General features: G+C 27.4%; 2 protein-coding genes across 2 annotated transcripts; both read right to left on the bottom strand.

Annotated features, from left to right (window-relative positions):
* Window positions 1-17,792: 17,792 nt before the first annotated feature.
* Window positions 17,793-18,858, bottom strand: LOC126551924 (uncharacterized). The gene has a single exon (XM_050206316.1). It carries the CDS (start codon window positions 18,814-18,816, stop codon window positions 17,947-17,949), a length of 870 nt encoding a protein of 289 aa, XP_050062273.1. The 5' UTR covers window positions 18,817-18,858; the 3' UTR covers window positions 17,793-17,946.
* Window positions 18,859-20,151: 1,293 nt separating this feature from the next.
* On the bottom strand, window positions 20,152-24,489 carry LOC126551927 (protein PF3D7_1417600-like). Its single transcript, XM_050206318.1, has 9 exons — window positions 23,853-24,489; window positions 22,355-22,546; window positions 22,121-22,259; window positions 21,633-21,907; window positions 21,330-21,503; window positions 21,118-21,240; window positions 20,644-20,894; window positions 20,422-20,581; window positions 20,152-20,331 (listed from the first exon to the last, which is right to left on the bottom strand). Exons 5-9 carry the CDS (start codon window positions 21,388-21,390, stop codon window positions 20,219-20,221), a joined length of 708 nt encoding a protein of 235 aa, XP_050062275.1. The 5' UTR covers window positions 21,391-21,503; window positions 21,633-21,907; window positions 22,121-22,259; window positions 22,355-22,546; window positions 23,853-24,489; the 3' UTR covers window positions 20,152-20,218.
* Window positions 24,490-24,658: the final 169 nt, after the last annotated feature.

The raw sequence follows: 24,658 nt of genomic DNA, 5'->3' as shown, positions 1-24,658 counted from the left end.
TCGGGCATGTATTGTATGCAAAAACCACTAATTTATAATACAACACCCAGTCTTTTTGATTTTTATTAACATAGTGAGTTAAACTATTGCATATTATTTTGTTCATTAGTTCTGTCATTCGTTCGTCGTTGTGGGTGATATGCACTAGAAAATATTTGAACAATACCTAAACTTTTACATGCTTCCTCTACTTCTTTATTTTTAAAGTGTGTGCCTCTGTCGCTACAAAAATATTTTGGGACCCCGTATGATGTTATTAAATCCATAAGAAAATTTATTGTTTCTGCTCCCGTTGCATTTGCTACTGCTTTGCAAAAGCCATTTTTGTTGCATTGCATGTTGCCACAATTAAGTATTTCTTTCCGTGGGATGGTGGTAGTGGTCCTAAATAATCGAACGTTAATCTTTTGTAACGGTTTTCCTGAATCTATAGGTATGGTTGTAGCAATCCTGATGTTTTACCGACCGGTGTTTTTAATAATTGACAAGAAATACAAGACTTAATAAAATCTGTGGTGTCTTTTATCATTGTATTCTAATGATATTTTTGTTTTAATTTTGCAATTGTCTTGGTTATTCCGAAATGCCCACTAAAAATTGATTCATGATATGATTTTAGTACAATGTTGACTAATTTTCTTGGAATTACTAGTAGGTTTAGCTGTATATTTTTATTCCATTGTTTGTAATATAGTATATTTTTTTTTCACAGTATCTTCGTGATTTCCTTTTAAATTTTTCTTCTCCTTTCCCTTTTAGTGTTTTTAACATATTTGAGCAAAATTCATCTTCTGCTTGTGCTAGTTCAATATCCTCCATACTGATTTCTACATTCGTATTTAGTTTTCTATCTCTGTTAAATTTATAGGAAACCTGGAGAGGCTGTCTGCTGCTAAATTTGCTGATCCTGCTTTATGTTTAATTGTGAAGTCATATTCGATTAATTTAAAAATGCTTTTCGTTATTCTTGATGAAGGATTTTTCATTGTTTTGAAATATTGTAAACTAGAATGATCACTGTATACAATGAACTCTCTTCCTAATAGGTATTCCCGAAAATAGTTAATTACAAAAACAACTGCTGCCATTTCTAACTCTGTAGTGGAAAAATTTTCCCCCCCTTTTATTTTAATTCTAGAAGTGTAACCTATGGGGTGTTTTTTCCCTTGTTCGTCCTCTTGTTCCAGTATTCCTCCTAGTCCTTCCAATGATGCGTCGTTGTTATATAAATTGGTCTTCCTTCTTTAAAATGTGCCAATACTGGGGCTGATATTATTGCATGTTTTAGTACCTCAAAGGCGTTTTTTTGTTCTTTTTCCCATTTGAACCCAATATCTTTTTTGTTATGTCTATTAAAGGATTTGCTATTTTTGAAAAATTTTTGATATATTTTCGATAGTATATAAACATAATCCAATAAATGCCCTAACATCCTTGATTTTAGTTGGTTTGGGAAATTTTTTTACTGCTTCAATGTTTCTTTCTAATGGTTTCAATCCGTGCTTAGAAATTTTGTGCCCTAATAACTCAATTTCAGATTGAAAAAAAAAAGCATTTATTCGTTTTAAGTTTTAGTCCTGTCTCGTCTAACCTGATGAACATTTTCTCTAAATTATATAATGCTTTTTCGAATTCGTCTGCGAAACAACAAATATCGTCCAGATAAGCTACTATTGATCTGTATAGGTATTCGCTAAAAATTTGATTAATTGTTCTTTGAAAAATTGGTGCTGAATTTTCCAACCCTGTGGTATTCGTTTAAATTGAAATAATCCAAAATCCGTTGTAAATGCTAATTTTTCTCTATCTTCTTGTCTTACTGGGATCTGAAAATAACCTTGTGCCATGTCAACTGTTGAAAAATATTTTGCCCCTTCTAGAGCTCTGAATATATCTTGTGCTCGTGGAATAGGGTGCCTGTCATTTATTGTTTGTTCATTGAGTTTCCTAAAATCTACTAGGAACCGGTATTCCCCTTTTTGTTTTTTTGGTATGAGAAAAACGGGTGCTGCGTAGCTACTTTTGCTTGGTTCAATAATATCTGCATTAATCATTTCATTTATTATTTTTTTTTAACTTTTCTCTTTGCTTTGGAGATACTCTGTATGGCGCTTGAAAAACCGGATCTTTCGAGCTTAATTTAACTTCACATTCCTCTACTTTGGCACAGTTTAGATCCAGTTGTTCCGAAGTAAATAAATGTTGAATTTCCTTATTAGGACCTTTGCTTTTCGGTCTGTTCATTTGTTAGGTCTTTAGAAATTTTAATAATTGTACCTTGGTTATCACATACATCGTTATTTGTTTTATTAATTGTGAGTAAATTGTCTTTTTTGTATAATATTCTGTTGTTCCTATTACGGTACCTTTGTATACCTTTGTATATAAATTTGAAAATTGTATAGTTGAATTTCTGTGGTTTTTTCCCTAGTTTATTCGTTTCCAGTTTTAGGTAGTGTTTCTGACTTAAACGGTCCACCGGGTGAATAACTGACTGTTCATCAAGTGCACCTATATTTGTTTCAATTTTTATGTTGTTAATATTTTGGGTGGCATTAAGGTGTCTTCCGTTACTATTATTTTCTGTAAATATGTTCATTTGTCATTTTATCTACGTTCTCAGTTTTATACAGTATCGTAGGTGGTCCATTGTGTTCGGCCCAAATCTTGTCCATTTTTTATATATTTATATTATCTCCTGTATAAAAATTATTTCTTTTTTTTTGAAATGTATTACTAGACCATATTTTAGACAAAATTATTTCCTAATAACAACCTGCATGTTAAGCCTTTAAGTACGTATGCCTTTATTTCATATTCAGTACCTTGAATATTTATTTTTAATAATATCGTTCCATGTTTTTCAACTCAGAATCGTTTGCACTAGTGATAATTGTTTGCTTCTCTGGAACAATTTCTTCTTTGTTTTTTATTAAGGAATATTCTATACATGAAATGTTTGAACCTGTGTCTAGTATTGCATGTTCTATTTTATTTTCAAATTGTGCTTTTATTGATAAAACTCTATTTTTCCTAATTGTTTCTTCTTGTTTATTTGACTCAAATTTTATAGCTTTATTTTCGTACCAATTTTTTACGAAGTGTAGATATGTATTATTTTCTTTATTAATTGTTTTTTTTCTTCCGAGTTAATTTTCCGAAATCTTCATCCAACCCGGTAGTTTTTAGTTTTTTGTATTTGTGCACTTATCTGCATAGTGACCTTTTTCGTCACATCTATAACATATAATTCTTTCAGCTTCCTTACTATAGCGATCTCCCCTGTATCGTTCTGGTGTTTTTCTCGACTATGTTCTCTGCTGTATTGATGTCTGTTGCTGTAATTGTACTCTCTAGAATTGTCTCGATCTCTGGAATGTGATCTGTTTCTGTAACCTCTACCGTTGTTGTATTTATATTAGGATCTCTATCACGTGAATTATCTCTGTGTTCATATTTTTTTGAACGTATCTATAACTTGGTTTCCTTTCATAATCTTGATTTGTGTTAGTCTCATTTTGTATATTATTATAGTAGTGTCTCTCTCTAGAAAGTGATCTGTCTCTACCATATTGTCTATTTCTGCTGGATTCTCTACTTCTGTAGTTAACTCTTTCTGGGTATGGACTCTTATCTCTGTATTCACGTCGTTGTCCCCGATAGTTTGTTTCTGTTCTATAACTTCTTCCCCTGTCTTCATTATAATTATAATTGTTATTATTATATCGATTATTTATTTTCTTCATCGTCGAAATTTACCGATTTATTTTTCCTTCCTGTAATGTTGATTTGTTGAATATTTTCCCTTAGCTGGTTTATCTCTCTCTTGTATTCTCTATCTCTCTCTATTAACTGTCTTTTTAGTTCATCAATTTCTTTTCCCTTTTCTCTTGTTTTTTGATTTAGTTGAGATACATGTTCATTAAGAATTTCAGTATAATCACTTAATTCTGTTCCTCGATTATTGATTCGAAATTGCATCAGTTCAAATTTCTTTAGATTTTTTTTTAATGCTTTTAAATTACTATTGTCATGTAATGAAATCGCATGTAAGACTGTTTTTTTTAATCCTTTTAAAATATATGTGCAAATTTCGTCTTCATTCATATTTTTATTTAATTGTCTACATATATTTTCTATTTCGGTTACAAAACTCATTATAGACTCTGTATCTCCTTGTCGTCTAGTTTCTAATCTAGCTTTTAAAATTGTATCGTACCCAATTGGTTGAAATTCGTCGAGAAACTCCTGTTTCAAATTATTCCATGTCCAATTATTATGTTTGTCCTCCAAATTCTCCAAAAATGTACTAGCTGTACCTTTTACGAAGGCTGATAAAAATCTTACTTTATCCTCGTCCTTCCAACCATTTACATCTGCTGCTTTTTCATATTGCTTAAAATATTTTCTCACATCCTCATTACCTGAGAAATGGTCTGGTCTGATCATTAGGATTTTATCGTTCATTTTTTGTGTTGTTGTATTCAATGAAATAGAATGAATATCGGAATTTAAGTTATTGTTTGTTTGTTTATTTGTTATTATTATTGTACTCTTGTCATCGAATATTGTTGTTTCATTAGAATTAAAATTGTTTGTAGATTTATTTAAATTTATTAGCTGTCCCTCCTTATTTTCACTATTTTCTGTTTGATTGAAAATTAATTTTTCATATATATTATTAGAAGTATTATCAGTGTTAAGATCTTTAAATATATTTTGATAAGTCTCAGGTTTTTCTTTTTGTAAATTTTGATAAGTTGTATTTGCGTTTTCTAATATACTTTCAGTTTTATTTAAAAATGAACTTGTACTGGTATTTAGGTTATCATATAACCTTAAGTTATCTTTTGTTATATCCGAAAAACTGCCTGGAATTGATTTATTGTCTTTACTTATTATGTCAGGGCTTGAATCGCTAGATTCGGATATTTCTGCTGCTTTCTAATTGCTTAAAATCGATTTTATTAGCCCCTGCCTCAATTAAAATTAAATTACGTTCCTCTTCACTTAAGGTATTATCTATGTCGTTCAATGTTATAGTGCCTTTCAAATATCTACTAAGCCTAGCTCTCAATTCATTAGTGTTACCAGTTGACTTTAATTTTTTATTGATACAATATTGTATTAGAAATGGTTTCTTTTTGTATATATTTCTGTTGCTATATTAATTGTAATTGAAAGATCGGATTTGGTGTTTTTTAAATCATTCATCTAAAGGTATGAAAATAATTATATATATATAATATGTACTAACCTTGCTGCGTTGTCTGAAAACATGTACTGTAGATCCAGACGAAATTGTGTATAATCACTCCACACAGGCCCGGATAGGGCCGGCGAGTTACCGAGTTGAACTCGGTGGGCCGCTTAAAATTTGGGCCGGTTTAGTAATACAAGGCTGAAAATATTTGAATACCTCAAACTCTGTACAATAAAGTATGAATACAAAATACTCCACTGATCACAGTCACAACCATTCCAATCTATAGGCCATGTTATTAAATATTAAATATTAACTATTAATACTTAATAGCATATAAAATAATTTATAGTAACCAGTACGGCATACCTACGGCCTTTATCGCGATTGACGATTATAAATCTACGGTTTTTCCATTATTATCGGTTAATAGGTACGTGTATACATTGTACTTGTACACAAACTCGCACAGTCGCAGTTTCGCACTAAACGGTCTAAAACTAAACACTTAACACTACATACACACACATATGACACATTATTATTTTTTACTTTATACTCATCAGTGATCACTGATCAGTATTTAGTATATTTTTATTTTTTATGATGTATAAAGATAAATCAAAGAACGTTAAAGGAGGAGCGGAAAAGTTAAGGCTAAAACGGGATGCTGAACGCAAAGCTGCTGGAAGTGACCCTAAACAATCAGGCACGGCGCCAAGGGGGGGCAAGGGGGGGCTCCAGCCCCCCCAGAAAACAGACCAGCCCCTTCGCCAGCCCCCCCTAAAAAATATGTACGATATAATAAAACATTATTTTAATAAGAGCTACATCAAAGAATTTATGAAATATTCCTTTTTAGTTTTTAAAAATTTTTAGTTTATGAAATACTTTTGTATTTTCGATGACTTGTGTTTTAAGTTTTTGCCGTTATAAAAACTGATATATTAATATTAATATTTTATATGGGCGTGCGACGCGGCGTATCAATGCGTCAACATGCAACGCCCTGTCTATTTTTAAATAGGTAGAAAATAAATAATAATAATAAAATTAGATTATTACATTAGATAATCCTATAATTGTATATTTGTTATATGCAACCAATTATAATTATGTTTTATTTTTAAAGCATTTGGGATTTTATTAGATTATTACATGACGTAATTTTCGAATTGTTTATTATGTTTATATTCGATATGTATACGCTTACACACTACACAGTGTATACTGAATAAGACATCAGTGTATTTGAGTGTCATACTGTCATGCGCTCGTGTGCGTCAACGTTAATTCGTCGTGTGCTTTTTAAAAAAATTGGATTTTGTTTGTTTTATATTACTAATATTTAATTCTAATATGAGTAAAGACAGTAGTAGAGTGAGAAAAATTGATTCGTTTTTTGGACCAAGTTCATATGCAATAAATGCAGAGAAAGAAACCACAACAAATAAAAAACTTAAAGTCGATAATGCAACAGAAAATGAAGAATGGGAAGTACAAAGCAATTATGACAGTAGTGTTGGTACTGATAATCATTCATCAGATTCAGATGATTGTCAACAGTTAAACGATCTACAAGAAATAAAAAACCTTGATCCTGAACACTTATATCAAAAACAGGTAACTGAGATTCAAATAGAAAACGTATCTAAAATAGGACCTAGTGATATAACACATATAGTTAGTGATCAACCAACCCAACCAATTTTAAAAAATTACCCACAATCCAAGTTTGGAAAAGAATGGAGACAATTCCGTCCCGAATGGTTTAAATCATATCCTTGGCTTGAATACAGTGTATTAAATAATGCTTGTTATGTTTTCCTTGTAGATTTTTTTCTTCTGAGTCTGATAATTCACCATTTTATAAAATTGGATTTAAAAATTGGAAAAAAGCTCTTGATAAAAATGCAGGAATAAAAGGTCATAATAAATCATGTATGCATAAAACTTGCATGATGAAGTGGGAAGGGTATAATAACTCTAAAAAAACAAAATCAATTTTGTCAACATTAAATGAGAAAAATATATCTTTAGTTAAAGAAAATCGATACTACATATCAGTTATAGCAGAAATATTATTATTCACAGCCTGTCAAAATATTGCCCAACGTGGTGATGATGAAGGGGCAGAAAGCCTTAACAGGGGAAATTTTTTAGAACTTCTAGAACTTATTGCTAGGAGAGACACAAGATTTAAAGCTAAAATTGATGTTTTACCAAAAAATGCAAAATATACTCATCATACTATTCAAAATGATTTATTTTATGTAATGAGTAAATTAGTTTTAGAAACTATTGCAAAAGAAGTTAAAGAAGCTAAATATTTTGCTATTCTTGCAGATGAAACAAAAGACATCAGCAAAACTGAGCAGTTATCTATTATGGTTCGTTATTATCACAATAATACTATGAATGAAAGATTTTTAGGGTATGTACCTTGTAATGAATTAAATGCAAAGGCTCTTTTAACTACATAAATAAAAACACTAACAGACTGTGGAATAGATATAAAAAACTGTATAGCTCAAACGTATGACGGTGCATCCGTGATGAGTGGAAAACAAAACGGGGTTAGATCAATTTTTCAACAGCATGTTCCTCAAGCGCTCTACACACACTGTTTTAACCATAGATTAAATTTAGTGATAGTTGATGTATGTAAAAATATACCTGAAATAGAAACATTTATTGCCCTCCTTCAACAATTGTACAACTTTGTAAGTAGGTCAACTGTTCATACTAAATTCATAGAACTTCAATATAAATATTTACCAAAAAAAGAAAATATGGAACTAAAAAGGATTTGTGAAACTAGATGGATATGTCAAATTTCTGCTTGCATCGCTGTGAAAAAAACATTTCCAATGATATTACTTTTATTACATCAAATAAGCCTAGAAACCAAAAGTGAAAAACAAATGGAGGCTAAATCACTATTATTTCACATAAATTTTGAATTTATATTTTGTCTCTACTTATTTTGTGATACATTTAGTGAGATAAAAATTGTATCAGATTATTTACAAAAACCAGATTCAGATTTGGGTTCTAGCTGTATATTAGTAGAATCATTAATTAATTTTCTAATGGATTTAAGAAATACACCAAACAAATTTGAAGATCTTTTGAAAGAAGTTGAATTATGTGCACAAAAAAATAACATTCAACTCCCTAATGAAACAGTTAAAGAAACAAGGTTCCGCAAACTTCCTAAACAATTTTCTTCATATCTAACTGAAGTAGCAACTGCTGAAAATAGAAAAATTAGTAATTATAACGATATAAAGACAATGATATTTTTTCCAGTCCTTGATCGAATGGTTAATGAACTCAACAGAAGATTTTCAGACAATAATGCAATTTTAACAGGTATCAGTTCCCTCAACCCAAAAAGTGACTCATTTTTAAATTTATCAAATATTAAACCTTTAGCAGAACATTATAAGTTAGATATAGAAAGCTTAGAATCAGAGTTAAAACTAGTTACAAAAGTTATCAAACGACATGAAGTTGAAAACAATATTCAGATAAAAAATATATTTGATTTAATGCAATTACTTGAAAAATATAAATTAGCTTTTTCTGAAATGTATATACTCTGTACGATATCCATAATCATTCCACCATCTAGTGCTGGGGTTGAAAGAACTTTCTCCAGTTTGAGACAAATTAAAAATTACATGAGAAATAAAATGACTAACAAGAGGCTTACAAATATAGCAATTTTATCTATAGAAAAAAAAATTGCTAAGAACTTAGATTTAGAAGTTGTTGTTGATAAATTTGCAGCTATTTACAAAAACAGAAGAATATTATTAACTTAAATTAATGTTTGTTGTATTCTTGTATCTTATTTAAAATAATTAATTCAATTATCTTATTTTTTTATTTTTATAATCTTATTTGTCATGGTAATTAGTTCACATATTACTTGATAATTAATAAAAAAGGATTTCTTAAAGTATCTATGTTTTAATGTATATTAGGGTGGTCCAATTTTTTTACTTTTGAAATTAAGGTTCTCCACATGGTTTTTTTTGTTACAAACCACCTTGTTAACCATTCAACAAAATTCCAGCCCAATTCAACAATATTTAGGGGTCGCTAGCATTTATCACTTTTAGGAATAAGTTAAATATTAAGAAAAAATCCGTTATTTTTATTAATTTATTAAATAAACTAAAACAAATTGAAATATATTATTTTTAATTTGTAATTAGAGGGTTTTAATCTAATGTTCATTGTTCATTGTTCATCTTCATCACATTGGATTTTGAAGCAATGGGAAATTTTTTTCTGTGTAGATCAACCAGACGGAGAAGATATTGCTTTTGTTTCTCATTCTTTGTAATACTAGAATTAAATTTTTGAATCAGAGCTATTCCACGCTCAGCACAATCATTAACAACCTTCATTTGGCGAACCTTCTCCTGCATTTCAATATAAACTATATCTGCTTGCCACTCTGAGGGATCTTTTGCTAAAAATGAAGCTGCTTTATCTTGACCGTCATTGAGTAATAAATCAAACAGAACCATTGTGCGTTGTGTGATAAAAGATTGGAGTGGATTCTGATTATTAAAAGTTTTACCATCAAGTCTTTTTAATGGTTTTTCTTTTGGTGGTCGTTGAAGACTTTTGACCATTTCTTTTTTAGACTCAACACTGACACGAGAATCGAAAAAAGAAAGCCCAACTAAATGTTCGGAAAAATACCAGAGGTGGCGATGAAATGCTTTTGAGGCAGCGGTACCGATCTTTTGATTAGGATAATTTTTTATCTGTTGAATGAGATTGGCATCGTTCAGAGGGGCTCTTTCGGCTATTGGGGCTTCGTTCCAATAACGACAATATAAGCTGACAACAGCTGACTTATAAATAAGCTTATTTCAGTTACGCCCTTTTTCTCTGATTTAGTAAGAATAAACTGGTCCTGGAACATATAAATTTTTAGGCAATAAATTGCCTTTGCCATCCAACGAGCTTGATGCAAGGCTCCTGGTGCACGAAATCGAACTTCAGTTTTTTCAAGTTTTCCGAGAAATATCTGACACAGTTTAAGCAATTCGAAGTAGTCGTCTCTAGGCTGTTGAGTTTTAATAGCATCAATGTAGTACTTTTGCATATCTTGGCGAAGTTTAAGAAGGTTTTTGGTATTAAAAAAGTTGTCGTGACCTATTATAAAATTTTCTTGATCTATTTCCAGCCATTTTTTCTTGAAACGTTTAAAAAGATTCACATCTGGCCCCTCATTTGGTCCAAACACTTCCTTAAAAACACTGGAAAGCATGACTTCAAAAACATGGTGTCGGCAAGCAATGAAAACAAGCTCTTTATCCGGAGCTAGTGACTTTTCAATTAAAGAGCATGCACCTAAATTCAATCCCGTGTTTGATGATGTTATTGTAATGACAATTCATTATCGACAGTAATGTTAAAAACAACAATTATTATTGATAAATTTCACAAATTTTATTTTACTTACATATACTAGCGACCTCTAAATATACTTAAAATGGGCTAGTTTTTGGTATACATATTTCTTTTTGGTAAAGGAACAAAAAAGTGTTTGTGGAGAGCAAGCAAAAAACATTTTTTTTTAACCTATATGAATTGGACCACCCTAATGTATATATATGAACTATTTTAACCTCCAAAATTCAACAAAAAATATAAAGTAGGTACTTCAATACATACACTACTATGCAAATACCAATTTAAAAATGTATTGAATTAAAAATTTGAAATTTACTAGTTAAATATTAGGAAGGTAATCAAAAGTTTTTATTTAAAACAAATTGTATTGTTACTGATATCAGTGCAATTGTGTACATTTTTGTTAACTTTTTCAATATTTTAAGATTTTCAATCGTTTACTGTACCTGGTGCATAAACAGATATTGTGTAAAATATCAATATTTAGCTTATATAATATATTTGTCACAACTAAACAAATTGAGGAATAAATTAAATTTATTATTTGTCTAATAAGGAAAAAATTTACTACAATTTCAATAAAATGTGTTTTGAAATTTGTAAAATAAGAAAAAATCTTTTATTTATTTTTTATTACCTTTATTGAGTACTAATTACTAGATGAAAATAAACAAATAAACGTATCCAAAATCATTTCATTAAAGATGATTGAAACAAATTGTTCATTACTAAACACAATTACTTTAATTTATACTTATGAAATGTAGGTAAGTAAAAGAAACATAATTATTCATTCACAAAGGTATGTAATATTAAAGTCATAAAGAACTTATCATTTTTGTATATCATGTCATCATTATGAATAGGTATAGTTGTTGAAGGTCTGTGATTAGACATTTTATTACATAAGGTACAAAAAAAATATTTGACATTATTCTTAAAACATTTTTAACTATTCAAAAGTTTGTATATATTATCTGTTTAGACTCTCTGAGCATACAATATAAAACGTATGTACTTTATAGCTTATAGCTATATTATGTTATATGATACAAAAATATTTATATTTCATTTAAATAACCTCAGCATTTGTTGAAAAAATTTTAGCCCATGTAAAAAAAATATTTGCCACACTCTGCCCCCCCTAGAAAAAAATTCTAGTGCCGTGCCTGTAAACAATCCAAATTATCTTTTGTTAAAGCGCCCAAAAAAGGTAAGTTTATTTAATAAATTATTATTGAAATTATATTATAATACACAATAGTAGACGTTATGTATAGTGCTACGAACTTCATGCTCTAAAAACTTTTAAATTATGCATATATTTATGCTTTAAAGAATCACTAAATATGCTATTAAAATATGCATTTAAAAGAGTATATTTGTAATAAATAATCATAATATTTGTAGATATGATACATAAATAGATTAATTTGATTAATTATCTAAAATAATTTTTTTTTCAGATTAGTTTTCATCTTACATTGGATTTTACTGGTTTTAGTTTAAAACATAAATTTGTGTTGACATTATCATGTACACAAGTAAGGTGTGAAACTACGTTTTCCAAATTAAAATATGTATTAAATCGACTTAGGAACTGTTTATCTCAATCAAAATTAGAAACATTTTTAATTATGTCCGTAGAGAAAGATATTTTGATGTCTTTGGATAATGAAAGTATCATTGATAAAGTGTCCACAAAAAGTTGTCAACTGTCAGAATCACTTAATTTTTAAATTAATATTTAATTATTTGTTGTAATAAATATTTATTATTAGTTTGGCAAGGTTTTTTTTTATGTACCTATAACATGTTTATTTGTTATATTTGTTAATATGTTATAAATGTTATATTTTGTTAATTTGTATATATTATATATTTATGCGCAATGTGTCCAATAACTGTCTCGACCAGACACCAGTTAATATAATATGTATATAATTTATAATATATTGTATGTAGTTATGATATCATGTTATTATTAAAATATGAATAGCTATTAAAGCTTATTTTATACAGTATACAAAACTAGTTGATGAATGATGATATTATAAATTGCAATAAAAATAAAGTCTATTGAATAACAACAATTTAATACTTAGTCTATAGAATATAGGTATTTATGTAGGTAGTAGAAGTTCTCCAACTTTTGACATCCTAGTATACCTACATGTAACAGTTTTGAGTGGAAACGATCTAAACTTTTAGGAACAATAGTTAACAAATAATTATTTTTAAGAAGTACTTGAAAATCTACCTCCCCTCCAAATACGAACTTAAGTTAAATATAGGACTTACAAGACCAAAGTGTCTTCAGATAAATGAAAATAATACATTATTTGCAGCTCTATTCAGAATGTAATATTATTGGAGGGTTATAAAAAAACTTGTTAGAAGTCAAAAACTAAAAAAAGTATATAAATATGAATTAATTAAACTTATTGAAAAATGGGCCGGTTAAAATCCTAAAACTCGGTGAGCCGATACCTCGCCTATCCGGCGCTGACTCCACACACAAATGCTGGATTGAGAGAAAGAAAAGGAAATCGGTTTCGTATATTATTTCGCATACGCACAATTGGAGAAATCCCCCAAAAAAAAAAATTCGCGTGTACTTACTACACACATACACACACTCTCGGTCTCTCGAAAAATTGTGTATCTATAACACACACACACACACACACACACACAACTGAAAAAATTCGCGTGTACTCAACGCACACAACTGTAGAAATCTAAAAAAATTTCGCGTGTACTTAATACTCAACACGCACATTGATCTCTCGAAAAATCGTGTATAATCAAAACACACACACACACACACACACAAAAGAAAGCCGTAGATTAACGAGCCACGAGTTGGGCGCCACTTTGTCGTATACGCCGATTACTCGAACGTATACCAAAATAAAGTTAAACACAAAATAACGCAAATGAAGAACTTTATTTAAACACGACGTCCGGTGGTGCTCGAGTCACACGATCACCACCACTGACCCCTTTGCTGTCTTAGCCATCTCACGTATATATTACACTTACAATCGAATTACTATCGATTGTTCTACATTTTTCTATTACTACGTTAAATTTACAATTATAGATACTATGATTATTGTGTAATTGTTATTTTAACCCGATTAGTAAATTATTAAACAAATTTATTTACATTTCTTATTATTATATCTTGCTTACTATGCTAACTGTAATATAAAGTTTACTGGCACCGAATTGCACAATTGTTATTTTAACCTATTTCTGTGAATAATTAACTATTGCTTAACTTATTGAATTTTACTGTTTTACTTATTATCTATAGTTTTTCTTAACTTATTTCTTACGTACTAACATCTCTTATAAAATATTCATACATATAATACAACAATACTAACGTATTTTTGTAAAAAACCTCAAATTAATGAATGTGTTGAATCGGATAATAATAGTTGCTCTAAAATTTCAAATAAAGTAAGTAGTGCATGTTCAAACTATTCAGTATATTTTTTATTCAGTGAATTAATGTTATTATTTTGTTCATCTTTATTCAAACTTAGTTAGCTATTGAAATAACCGATCCACATAAAGCCATATTGGACAATAATTCTGTGACAGACTTTTCTTCAGTTTCTCAGCAGGTAATATTTCTTTAATATAATAAAAATAGTTATTTAATATTTTTATGCTGCTTTTAATTAGTTATCAGTTGATATGCATGTGCCAAAATCAACAAATATGAATGCCTATGATATAGGTATTTGCATTGATAAGCAATATTAACTGATGAGGAAAAATTTATATATTTAAAAAATACCTGGACTCCCACTGTTGGGTATGCTTTTCCTATTTATAAGTATGGAAATCAAAATAGATAATTTCAACTGGACTGGCTTAGACGCTTTCAATGGCTATCTTATAGTCAGCTTAAAAATGGTGGTTTTTGTAAATTTTGTGTATTATTTGCTCCAAATAATCTCTCTACAGGGAGTAAGGTAATTTTTTATTGCTAACTTTATTGCTAACCTAACCTAACATGATTTATCTAATGTAGTATATACACATTACACTTTTTACACTTTACACATTACAACAATTATGTGCTTTGAGTTTGATATTATTATAAATGATACATATTGAAATTAGAAATAGTTTTTAGTTTTTAAATCTACAATGCTGTATTAAATTAATTATTCTCCAATTTTTATACAATAATTTATTATAAATTAAAATGAATAATTATAACTACAGTATATTATAGGTTTATTTTTATTATCTATAATACTTATATTGTACTAAAATATTTTAATTTTATTTATGTTTAATATTTTCAGATTTTAAACACATTTATAAAAAACCCCTTTTACCAATTACAGAAAAGCTATAGAACTTTTAAATAAGCATGGAAGTAATGAGTACCACTTATTATCAGCAGAAAAAGCTTTACTTTTTATTGAAAATCAGTAGATATTATTTTAAATAATAAAATTAAGTCTATAATTGAAGTTATTAAAAAACGTTTAGTACCTTTAATAAAAACAATAATATTCTGTGGCCAAAACAATTTGTCACTCAGGGGACATCGTGATGATGGCGTGTTTCAATATGAATCAGCTATAACAGGAGAGCAAGGAATTTTTCGTAGTCTTTTAGCGTTCAGGTTAGATTCTGGTGATGAAATATTACACGAACACTTAAAAAATTGCAATAAAAATGCTACTTTAATAAGTAAAACCACTCAGAATGAAATCATTGAAGTTCTTCGTGATTTTATTGTAGAAGATATAGTACGAGAATTAAATAATTCAAAATATTTTGCAATATTATGTGATGAAACCACCGAAATCAGCACAAAAGAGCAAATTACTTTTTCTGTTAGGTAATGTATTAAATGATTTTTTAGATAATATTTTTATATGAATTTATATTTCTAAAATATTTTTTAGATATGTTGACATGAACAAGATTGTGATTAAAGAGGAGTTTTTAGGATTTACTGAATTATTTTCCACCACCGGTCTAATGATTAAAGATGTTATATTAAAACAAATAGATGCATTTGGATTGAGTATGGCCAACCTTCGGGGACAGGGATATGATGGTGGATCTTACATGTCAGGTATGTTATCCCTGTGTGCATAAATCAATCTTATAGATGTCGCGAGGTAGTTTATTTTGGATATGTGATGTTAATATAAAGATCCTACGGACTTCTTATTGATATACTGGAGATGCTAAACGCCAGGTTGAGTGACATTATATAAACGAGGTTAATCATAAACTTCTTCTGAACATCGCATTATAACTGCTCATACAACTCTATTTGATTTCATATTAACATCCAAGTGTTGTAAATCCGTATTACTAATTACGTCGCATAGTCATCACATAGTAGTTATAGTTGGGCATAGTAGCATAAATATATATATATAAACATATATATAAATATTAAATACATACATATATATATATTATATATTAAAGAGACCTTCTTTTAATCTCCTAGCTATTGATGTATTTAAAATGAAATCACCGCCCATTAAATCATTAAATGATATATATATATAATAAACGTAGGTTTATTATTGTATCAGTGGCGTAGCCAAGGGGGGGGGGTGAGGGGGCTGCAGCCCCCCCCCCCCGAAAAGTTAAGAAAATTGATTACTATTTTTATTGTTTTTTTTAAATAAATAATTTATTGTATATTACTAAACCACCACTGTGTAAAAAATTGATCAGCCCCCCCCCCCCGAAAAAAAATCCTGGCTACGCCACTGTATTGTATAGCTATGTATATAATATGTGAAATTGCAATTGCAAAACCATGGTTTGAAATATTTTAATTAGCTGACTATTAATTATAATTAATTTAATTTTCAGTGGTTTAATTTATTATTGCTAACATATATTTAAACAGTTTAAATATGTTACCATTAATGAAACAGTACATTTTACTTACATATTGACTTACTATAAAACGCATTATTTTATAAAATAGTCAAAATAGTAATAATAAGTAGAAAAAAATAATTTTTAAAAGTCACACCTAATAATTCAATGATCTTATTCCTTAGATGAACTTATTGCAGTATTATATCAATTATAAATACTTCTATAAACTAACACAGAACTTGCTATATAGGTTTTGGTTTATGTAATAAATAGTACAACATATTTTGTATATTATAATATTATAGTATATTTTAATAGTTTTTGTATTTTATGTGTATATAATATAAAGAATAAATACATATTTTCAAGTATTACAAATAAAAACAATGAAACAATTAATGTATATAAGTTTAACAAATTATTATATTATAATGTTCTTTAAATATGTATTATAAATAATACTAGCAAAAATGAAATGTATTTATAACAAGTTACAATCAAAAGTACTTTATATAGTTATTTGTATATAATATATAAAATATAGTTGGAAATCTGCATGTATTGCAAATACAATTATGTATTTATATATAATGTATAAATAATATGTATATTAATATATAATATATAATATATAATAATAATATATTTAACATAGGTAAGTGAATTAAAATACAAGTGAAAAAAAAAGTAAAATTTAATATCAATTAATAAACTCAATGAAATGTATAACAAATTATAATTACAATTTAAAAGTAGGTACTTTATATACTTATTAGTTAATTTTATACTTTTAAAATATAGGCAGATATCTGCAAGTATTACAAATACAATTATATGCATTTATATAATATACTGTATAAATAGTATTAAATATAAGTTAACTTAAGTGAAAAAAGTGAAATATAACATCAATTAATAAAAACAATGAAAATAGTAATAATAATAATAAAAAAAAAAATAGTATCAAAAGTACTTTATAAATACTTATTTGTATATACATATGAAATATAGAAATCATGAATAAAAAGATATCTGCAATAAAATTGTGTATTTAGGGTCAGGAATCATAGAAATGTCAAAATAAAATATATCAACAAATATTAACAAAGAATAAAATTAATTCCCAACTTTGAAAATATTTTTAATTTAATGATTTTTATGTAGTAGTGTTATTGCCACACTTTTTATTTCAGAAACCTGGAAATAAAAGCATTTATATTTTAATTGATTCAATTCAATTTGAAAGGGAATAGTTATATTATGGGTTTCCACATAAAAACAACCAATCATATCAGATTTAATAGGATTATTATACATTGGTGTAACATTATTATATTTAATTACTTCTAACTTAATAATAGAATTATAAGAATATTTTATAATTTTTTCAATTTTCACTAATGTGTTATCAGTTAGAAAAAAAAATTATCTTTTTCTTTGATAGAACTAACAATAAAACATTCATTTATAATTTGTTCATACAAAGTTACAGTAGGGTCTTTACATATTAAAGGGTTATACTCCATTTCTTTTTTTAAAACTGGGTAATTGTTGATAGGTTTCAATTGCTTATTTTGTTCAATTATACGGTTATAAATATCTGATAATGGATGCCTAGAATTTTTAATACATTTTTTAATATTTTGTAAGCAATTTTCATACTTAAATGCGCTAAATTGATCTAAAGGTCCATGTACAAGCACAAAATCAGGCAAGTGTATTAACCCATGAACATTATAACTAATAAACTCCACGCCATATAAATCAGAGTACTTTGTTACAAATTGTATTAATAAACATTTGGCTTGACCATTAAGTGTTAAACAAGTTTCTTTAGATAATAAAATTCTAATAGCACTATGTAAAAGCATGAAATGCTGAAATAACTGCTTATTTAATCGGCCTTTTAAAGCTATAATTCCCGTATAAAGAAGAAAAGTACGAAATTCGGTTGCTTTCCAGTATTCTAATTCTTCAAGAGATCTGGGAAGTCTATTAAATTCAGAAGGTAAGTACGGTTTTAAACTAATTAATGTAGAAGATACTTCTGTTTGAATATTATTATTTAAAAACCGTACAGATTTTTTTCCTTTAACCCAAAATGTTAATAACCTTTTGACTACCCCTAAACATACGTTGTGCATATAATCTAAAACTACTGATGAGGTGATATTGATAGGTAAATCTTCTAATGGAGACAATCCTTTATGGTATTCATCATCTTTTCTTAAGCGGAATGATTCATTTGTCCTTAACGGTGCATTTATTTCATCAAAACACATTCTGTTGTTTATAAATGAACCTTCAGTTGTACAAGAGTTACAACTGTTATAACCGTTATGGCTTTTCACATTTAAAATAAAAGCTTTTGCTGGTGCATCACAGACAACTTGAGAAATATTAAAAATAAATGTTTTATTGTGTACACAAATACCATTTAATAAAATTGTTTTTATTTCAATTATAAAACGTTCTAGAAATGTAGTAATACAATTTGGTTTCTTTAATTTACCATGATAAACTCCAACTGGTAATACTATTTTGTCCAATTTTGGAACATTTACAAAAGAAATTAAAATCGGCCAGAAACACGATTTTGAACTTTTTGTGATGGGTAAGCCATCAATGTTCAAACCTAACTCTATTATATCAAACATTTTTATATAATTAAAATACTCGAGTAGTATAGGTTTTAACATAAACTCTGTACCCAAATGTATATATGTACCAGGATCCATAACTATTATATCATGGTTTTTTGGAGTTCTAAGTAATGTTCGGACATCTTTGGGCAATTTTAATCCTTCACATCTTAATATTTCTAATAGTTCGTTTACAAAATTATGTGAAACATGATATTTAATAATTATATTTTTAAGTTTTTCTTCTAAACTTAAATTATTTGGTATTACATAGTTAGAATTATTTGGTACGCTCATATTGGTTAACAAGTTATTTGTGCTATTAGAGATTGAATTAAAATTTGAGCAGACATATGTTTGAGGTATGCTGGAACTTACATTTGTGGAAGCTAGGATCTGAGTAGTTGATGAATCCTTGACATTGTTAAAAATAATAGTATTGTTTTGTTTTACTGATGTAGCTGTGGTTATATTTACAATATTTGAATAAGCTGAACATTTTTCAGATTCTATAATCCTTTCAAAGTTTCTTTTAGACATATCGTATATTGATTTCCTTTTTTTCAACTGAAATAAAATAAAAATAAATATATAAATAAAAGTTTAAAATGTTTATAGTTGATAACTACTTGTATGTAGTACAATAATATATAAACAGTGTTTTATTTTTGTGTATTTATTAGGCCAAAACTATACTTAGCAATTAATTAGTTTAGTCGGTTTAAATATTATGAATTTTAAATTTCATTGGAATATAAAAAAGATATATATAAGTCTAGAAATTATTTCTAAATATGTAACTAAGAAAGTTATTATTTATAATTAGATATCTAATTAATATTTACTTTATTTAACCAACCATGTATAAAAAATGTAAAACTAAAGATGAAGCATATTTATAAAAAATATTGACAATAGGTACCATATTATTATGTAGGTGTTAAAATATAACCATTTTAACTGTATGTAACTAACCTAGTATAATACATATGCAATTTGTAATTTTGTTAATTACAAATCTCTTCTAAACATAATCTATAAGCTAATTATGATTTTTATTATCACGTTGAACCCGCTGGGCACCATGTCTAAACCATTCTTTGATATTAGTCTCAAAAACAATATCTGTATTTTTAAAATAATGTTTTGATATTTCTGAAAAACAAAATGAAAAATCAAGTAGGTACTTATTGTGTAGAAATAAACCATATTTATGAATTATAACTATTGATCATTATTTAATACCTTTCATTATATTAATAATTCCAAGATTTTGAAGTTTAAAATTATTTTTATGACCATACCAAGAACACTTAGAAGATAAATCATTACTAAATAAACGTATAGCTGTACGTTTTACAAAATTTTTCACATCTGTGCCATCAATTGACATAACCAAGTTATTCTGTAATGGAAAAAAAATCAAACAAGTACATGACAAATTAAATTAGAATCTTGAAAAACTACCAATTTTAGTTTAAATTCTTCATCATTTTTAATTTTTTCTTCAATATTTTTTAAACAGTCAATATCAGGTATGGGAAATAGTGTTAAAAAGTCATCATCTAATTGATTAACATTATTACGACCATAAGTCACATCCCTCATTGCCTTTTCAATTTTGTCTAATCTTCCATCTAATCTTTTCATATAAGCAATAGTTGTAACATTATCTTCTACTATGTTTTTTAATAAAACTAACATTTGTGATATGTTACCTATTTAAAATCATCAAAATTAATATTTAATATAATTATCAATTAATTTATAATGTAATTATTTTAGTACACGCATAGAAACATTTCTAACTTCTAAATATTTGTTCATCTCTCTTATTACTATTACTAAACTTAATTTAAGCTAAAAACAAATATATATTATATATTAAATTTAATAATAGTATAAGCAATGCTAAATAATTAGTTTTAAGATGTGTTATACTTTTGTCTATTTCATTGTTGTCTAAGCAAGCAACTAAATTGTTACTCATACTAGAAGTTTTAACAGGAGGTAATACTTCAACATCAATATTTAATGAAGTGTTATTTATATCATCTTGATTTCCTAAAACAAATTGTATGATAACTGAGTACATATATATTTATTATTTTTTACTCATTAGTCATTAGTTATGGTGACAGTGTGACACAAACCATAATTGTCATTAAATATACTGCTTTCTATATTTTCATAATTATTGTTATATGCCATCATAGCATTAAACAAAGGTCTGCGGAAATTAGAAGCCTGTTTAACTTTATCAACTGTTACTTTGTTTGAAATATTTTCTGCAGAAATACTATTATGCGTATCAAATACTGCAGCAGCTGTAGAAAAAAAATTGTTAACCTTAGTATGACCAAATTATTAGACAATTTGTTTAATCAGTCAGTGGCACATGATTAACAAATACAATTATATTTAACTAAATTCAATAGTTATAGGTGGACACTTACAAGTTACAATATTATCATCATAACATTGATTATTCAAAATAAAGTTATTCTTTGGACTTGAATAATTAACTTCTTGTGAATCAATTTTTTTTAATTTACTCGGAGGAGATAATATGAATACCTCCTCAGTTGTTTTTTTTTGTAAAACTACATTTGAACTTAAATTAAATTCTTGAGCACTTATTTTTTTAAGTTTATTTTGAGAATGTATTAATTTTCTTCAGATATCTTATTCCCATGGCCATACACTTTTAATGGTGAATCATTAATACTACCTACAAAATAAAAATAAATGCCTAAATGAGTTACATTGTATTCATAAATACACTAGAGAGGAATATGAATGACAATTTATAATAATAAGATATAATTTGAAAGTCTTGGAAAATTTATGCAATGCGTTTATGTGCAACATAATGAAATAATAACTAATTCTAAAAAATTAACATTTAGATATTTCATAATAAAATAGATTTTTAAACCATTACCAGAATCACTTTCAGAATCTCTATGATCGATGAATTGATTTTGTTTTTTTAATGCGTTTGCCCCGACCTAAACTCCTGTCAGATTCAGAACCAGACAAAAAAATTTCCTTTTCTCGTTTAGCAGCAGCATTATATGTATCTATTTTACAATTACATAAGTACTTTAATATATTTATTTTAAAATAATAGTTTAGTGTTTAAGTATAGTGAAAGCACACAAATATTATAACATACCATAATTTTCAAGAATTTCAACTGGATATAACATGTAATCTGTCAATAAATCATAAGCTAAGATAACATGGAAGGTGTAACTCGTTGTTTTGTAGGCCATTTACAATACAGTTTATTGTCATCTTTTTGGATTATCCAATTGTTTGGAACAACTGAATATTGATTTTCTTCACGGAAATATCCAATAAGCCACTAAAACCAGAGTGAGATATATTTCAGGTATAATTTTGTATATTATTTTGTGTAAAATTTAATGTTAAATGTTGAATTGTTGAAATAAATAATTATGGTATACCTAATACAGTATAAACAGTTTTAAATTTGAATACAAATTTAGTATTGTCAGTATTATGTACCTAAATATTTCATATGAAACATTTTTTAAATTGTTCAATTGGTTTTTAGTATAATACCTATACTGCCTACTTAATTATTAGTTTTAACTAAGAAATCATTAGAAATTACAACTAGGTATATATTTTAACAATTCAATAGAATAACATATCTAATTTTTCATTTAATTTAGTCCTGTTCAACATGTAATAAATAGTCAAATACTTAGGTAAACTGTAAAGTAAAACATTATAGGTGTAAACACAATATTACCTATATTATTATTATAATAATATATAGATAGGTACTATTTATGCTTAAAATTAATTTGGTTATTTATGTATATATTATAATATTAGTATATTACCCAAATTAAACTATAACCTACCTACAGTTTTTTAACATAATATTATGATGTGTTATTAAATTATATAAAATATTATTTATATAATAGGTAGGTCTAAAATAAAAATAAATTCTACTTAGGTATACAGTTAATAATTAATAATAAGTAATAACGCACCTAATACCTATAAGTACCGGCTATGTAAATATGTTTTTTTTGTAATTATTTAATTTCAAATTATTATTTCTTATATAATTAAACTTAAAATTATATTTTATAAAATGTTGACTATTTATATTACCTATGTACATAATACGTATATTAGAGGATGTGTAACCCAATTTAAATTATCCATCAAATTTAACTTAATTTTATTACCTCCATTTAAAAATTGATGTAGATAGTAGGGCAGTGCATAGGAATATAATATGATCTATAATTTCATAATATAAAATATACGAATATTCATGTTTAACTATTATTTGCTGATATAAATTATAAATAGTGGCGTAACTGGATAAAAATCTAGGGAGGCAATATAATTTATTTACCATAATCAAAACCCTGATCCCCCCACAGATTATTCTTAAAACAAAGCAGGAAAACAAAAGCAGGAGGGGTATAAAGACATTTTGAGTAACATATATTAGGTACGAAGAAGACTTGTCCTTTATAGTCTATAGAAATTTATTGGATGTTATAAGCACAAGAAGCAGGGAGGTATCATCACATCGCGCAGACATCCTACCCGGGTAGAGGTACAAAATAAAAATAAAATCAAATATTATTACTATAATAATAATTGTTACATATAATTACCTGCAGTTTTTGAATAGCTGCCATTATTATAATTGTGTCTTGACGATTTTATCGATGAAGTCGTAAAACCTGCAATGGCTGTAATTAAATATGTGCACGTGCACTCTCAATGTCTCCGCAACTCCGCGCGTGTTGAAAATTTTTTTGTATAGAGAGATGAGTAAATTATATCATGAGACTGCTGAGACACAATAATAATAAAATAATAATAAAAGCGCGCGTATCGATAAACTGCGGCGCACCGTGGCGGTCGGCACTCGGCGGAAGTGCGTTACTGCATAGCACATTGTGAAGTCTATGCGACGTATTATCCAGCCATAAATTATTTATAGAACATATTATTTATATTAAATTATAGTATATATATATATATTATGGTCATATCTATTATCGCAATAAACCTATCATGAGACATCATGGAGAGGTTAATAATATTATTAAGGTTGACGTTTATGTAACATTTATGTTGAACCTCTTATACACAACTTACTGAACTCGTCCTAGAGATGTATAATGATTAGGAAAACCATAATGTAAGTTTGTAACCACTAATTTACTTCTAGTATACATTTATTAGTGGAGTTAATACGAAGTACAAAATTGACATCTAAGAGATGTCATGTTCTTCAAAATGCACACAGGGATTATTAGGTACAAATGCAAGAATGCAAGTTAAATTTTAAATTTTGAGTCCCAAAATAAAAATAAATGTTTTCAAGGTTTAAACATGATATTTTTTTAACCATTTAATGATTTTATTTTAGGGATAAATAATGGAGTTCAAGCATTAATTTTAAATGAACAAC

This window comes from Aphis gossypii, chromosome X, assembly GCF_020184175.1.
Source record: "Aphis gossypii isolate Hap1 chromosome X, ASM2018417v2, whole genome shotgun sequence".
In the NCBI taxonomy this organism is placed as follows: Eukaryota; Metazoa; Arthropoda; class Insecta; order Hemiptera; family Aphididae; genus Aphis; species Aphis gossypii.
The sequence above is the reverse complement of the archived record's forward strand: the minus strand, read 5'-3'. Positions and strand labels throughout refer to the sequence as shown.

What these genes read in the sequence shown, in the direction of transcription:
- LOC126551927 (XM_050206318.1), bottom strand. Translation starts at nt 21,390, where the DNA reads ATGATGGCATATAACAATAATTATGAAAATATAGAAAGCAGTATATTT. An exon ending in TATATTTAATGACAATTATG is followed by an intron (nt 21,241 to 21,329) that starts GTTTGTGTCACA and finishes AATTTGTTTTAG; the next exon opens with GAAATCAAGATGATATAAAT. An exon ending in CAACAATGAAATAGACAAAA is followed by an intron (nt 20,895 to 21,117) that starts GTATAACACATC and finishes GATTTTAAATAG; the next exon opens with GTAACATATCACAAATGTTA.
- LOC126551924 (XM_050206316.1), bottom strand. Translation starts at nt 18,816, where the DNA reads ATGTGTTTTGATGAAATAAATGCACCGTTAAGGACAAATGAATCATTC.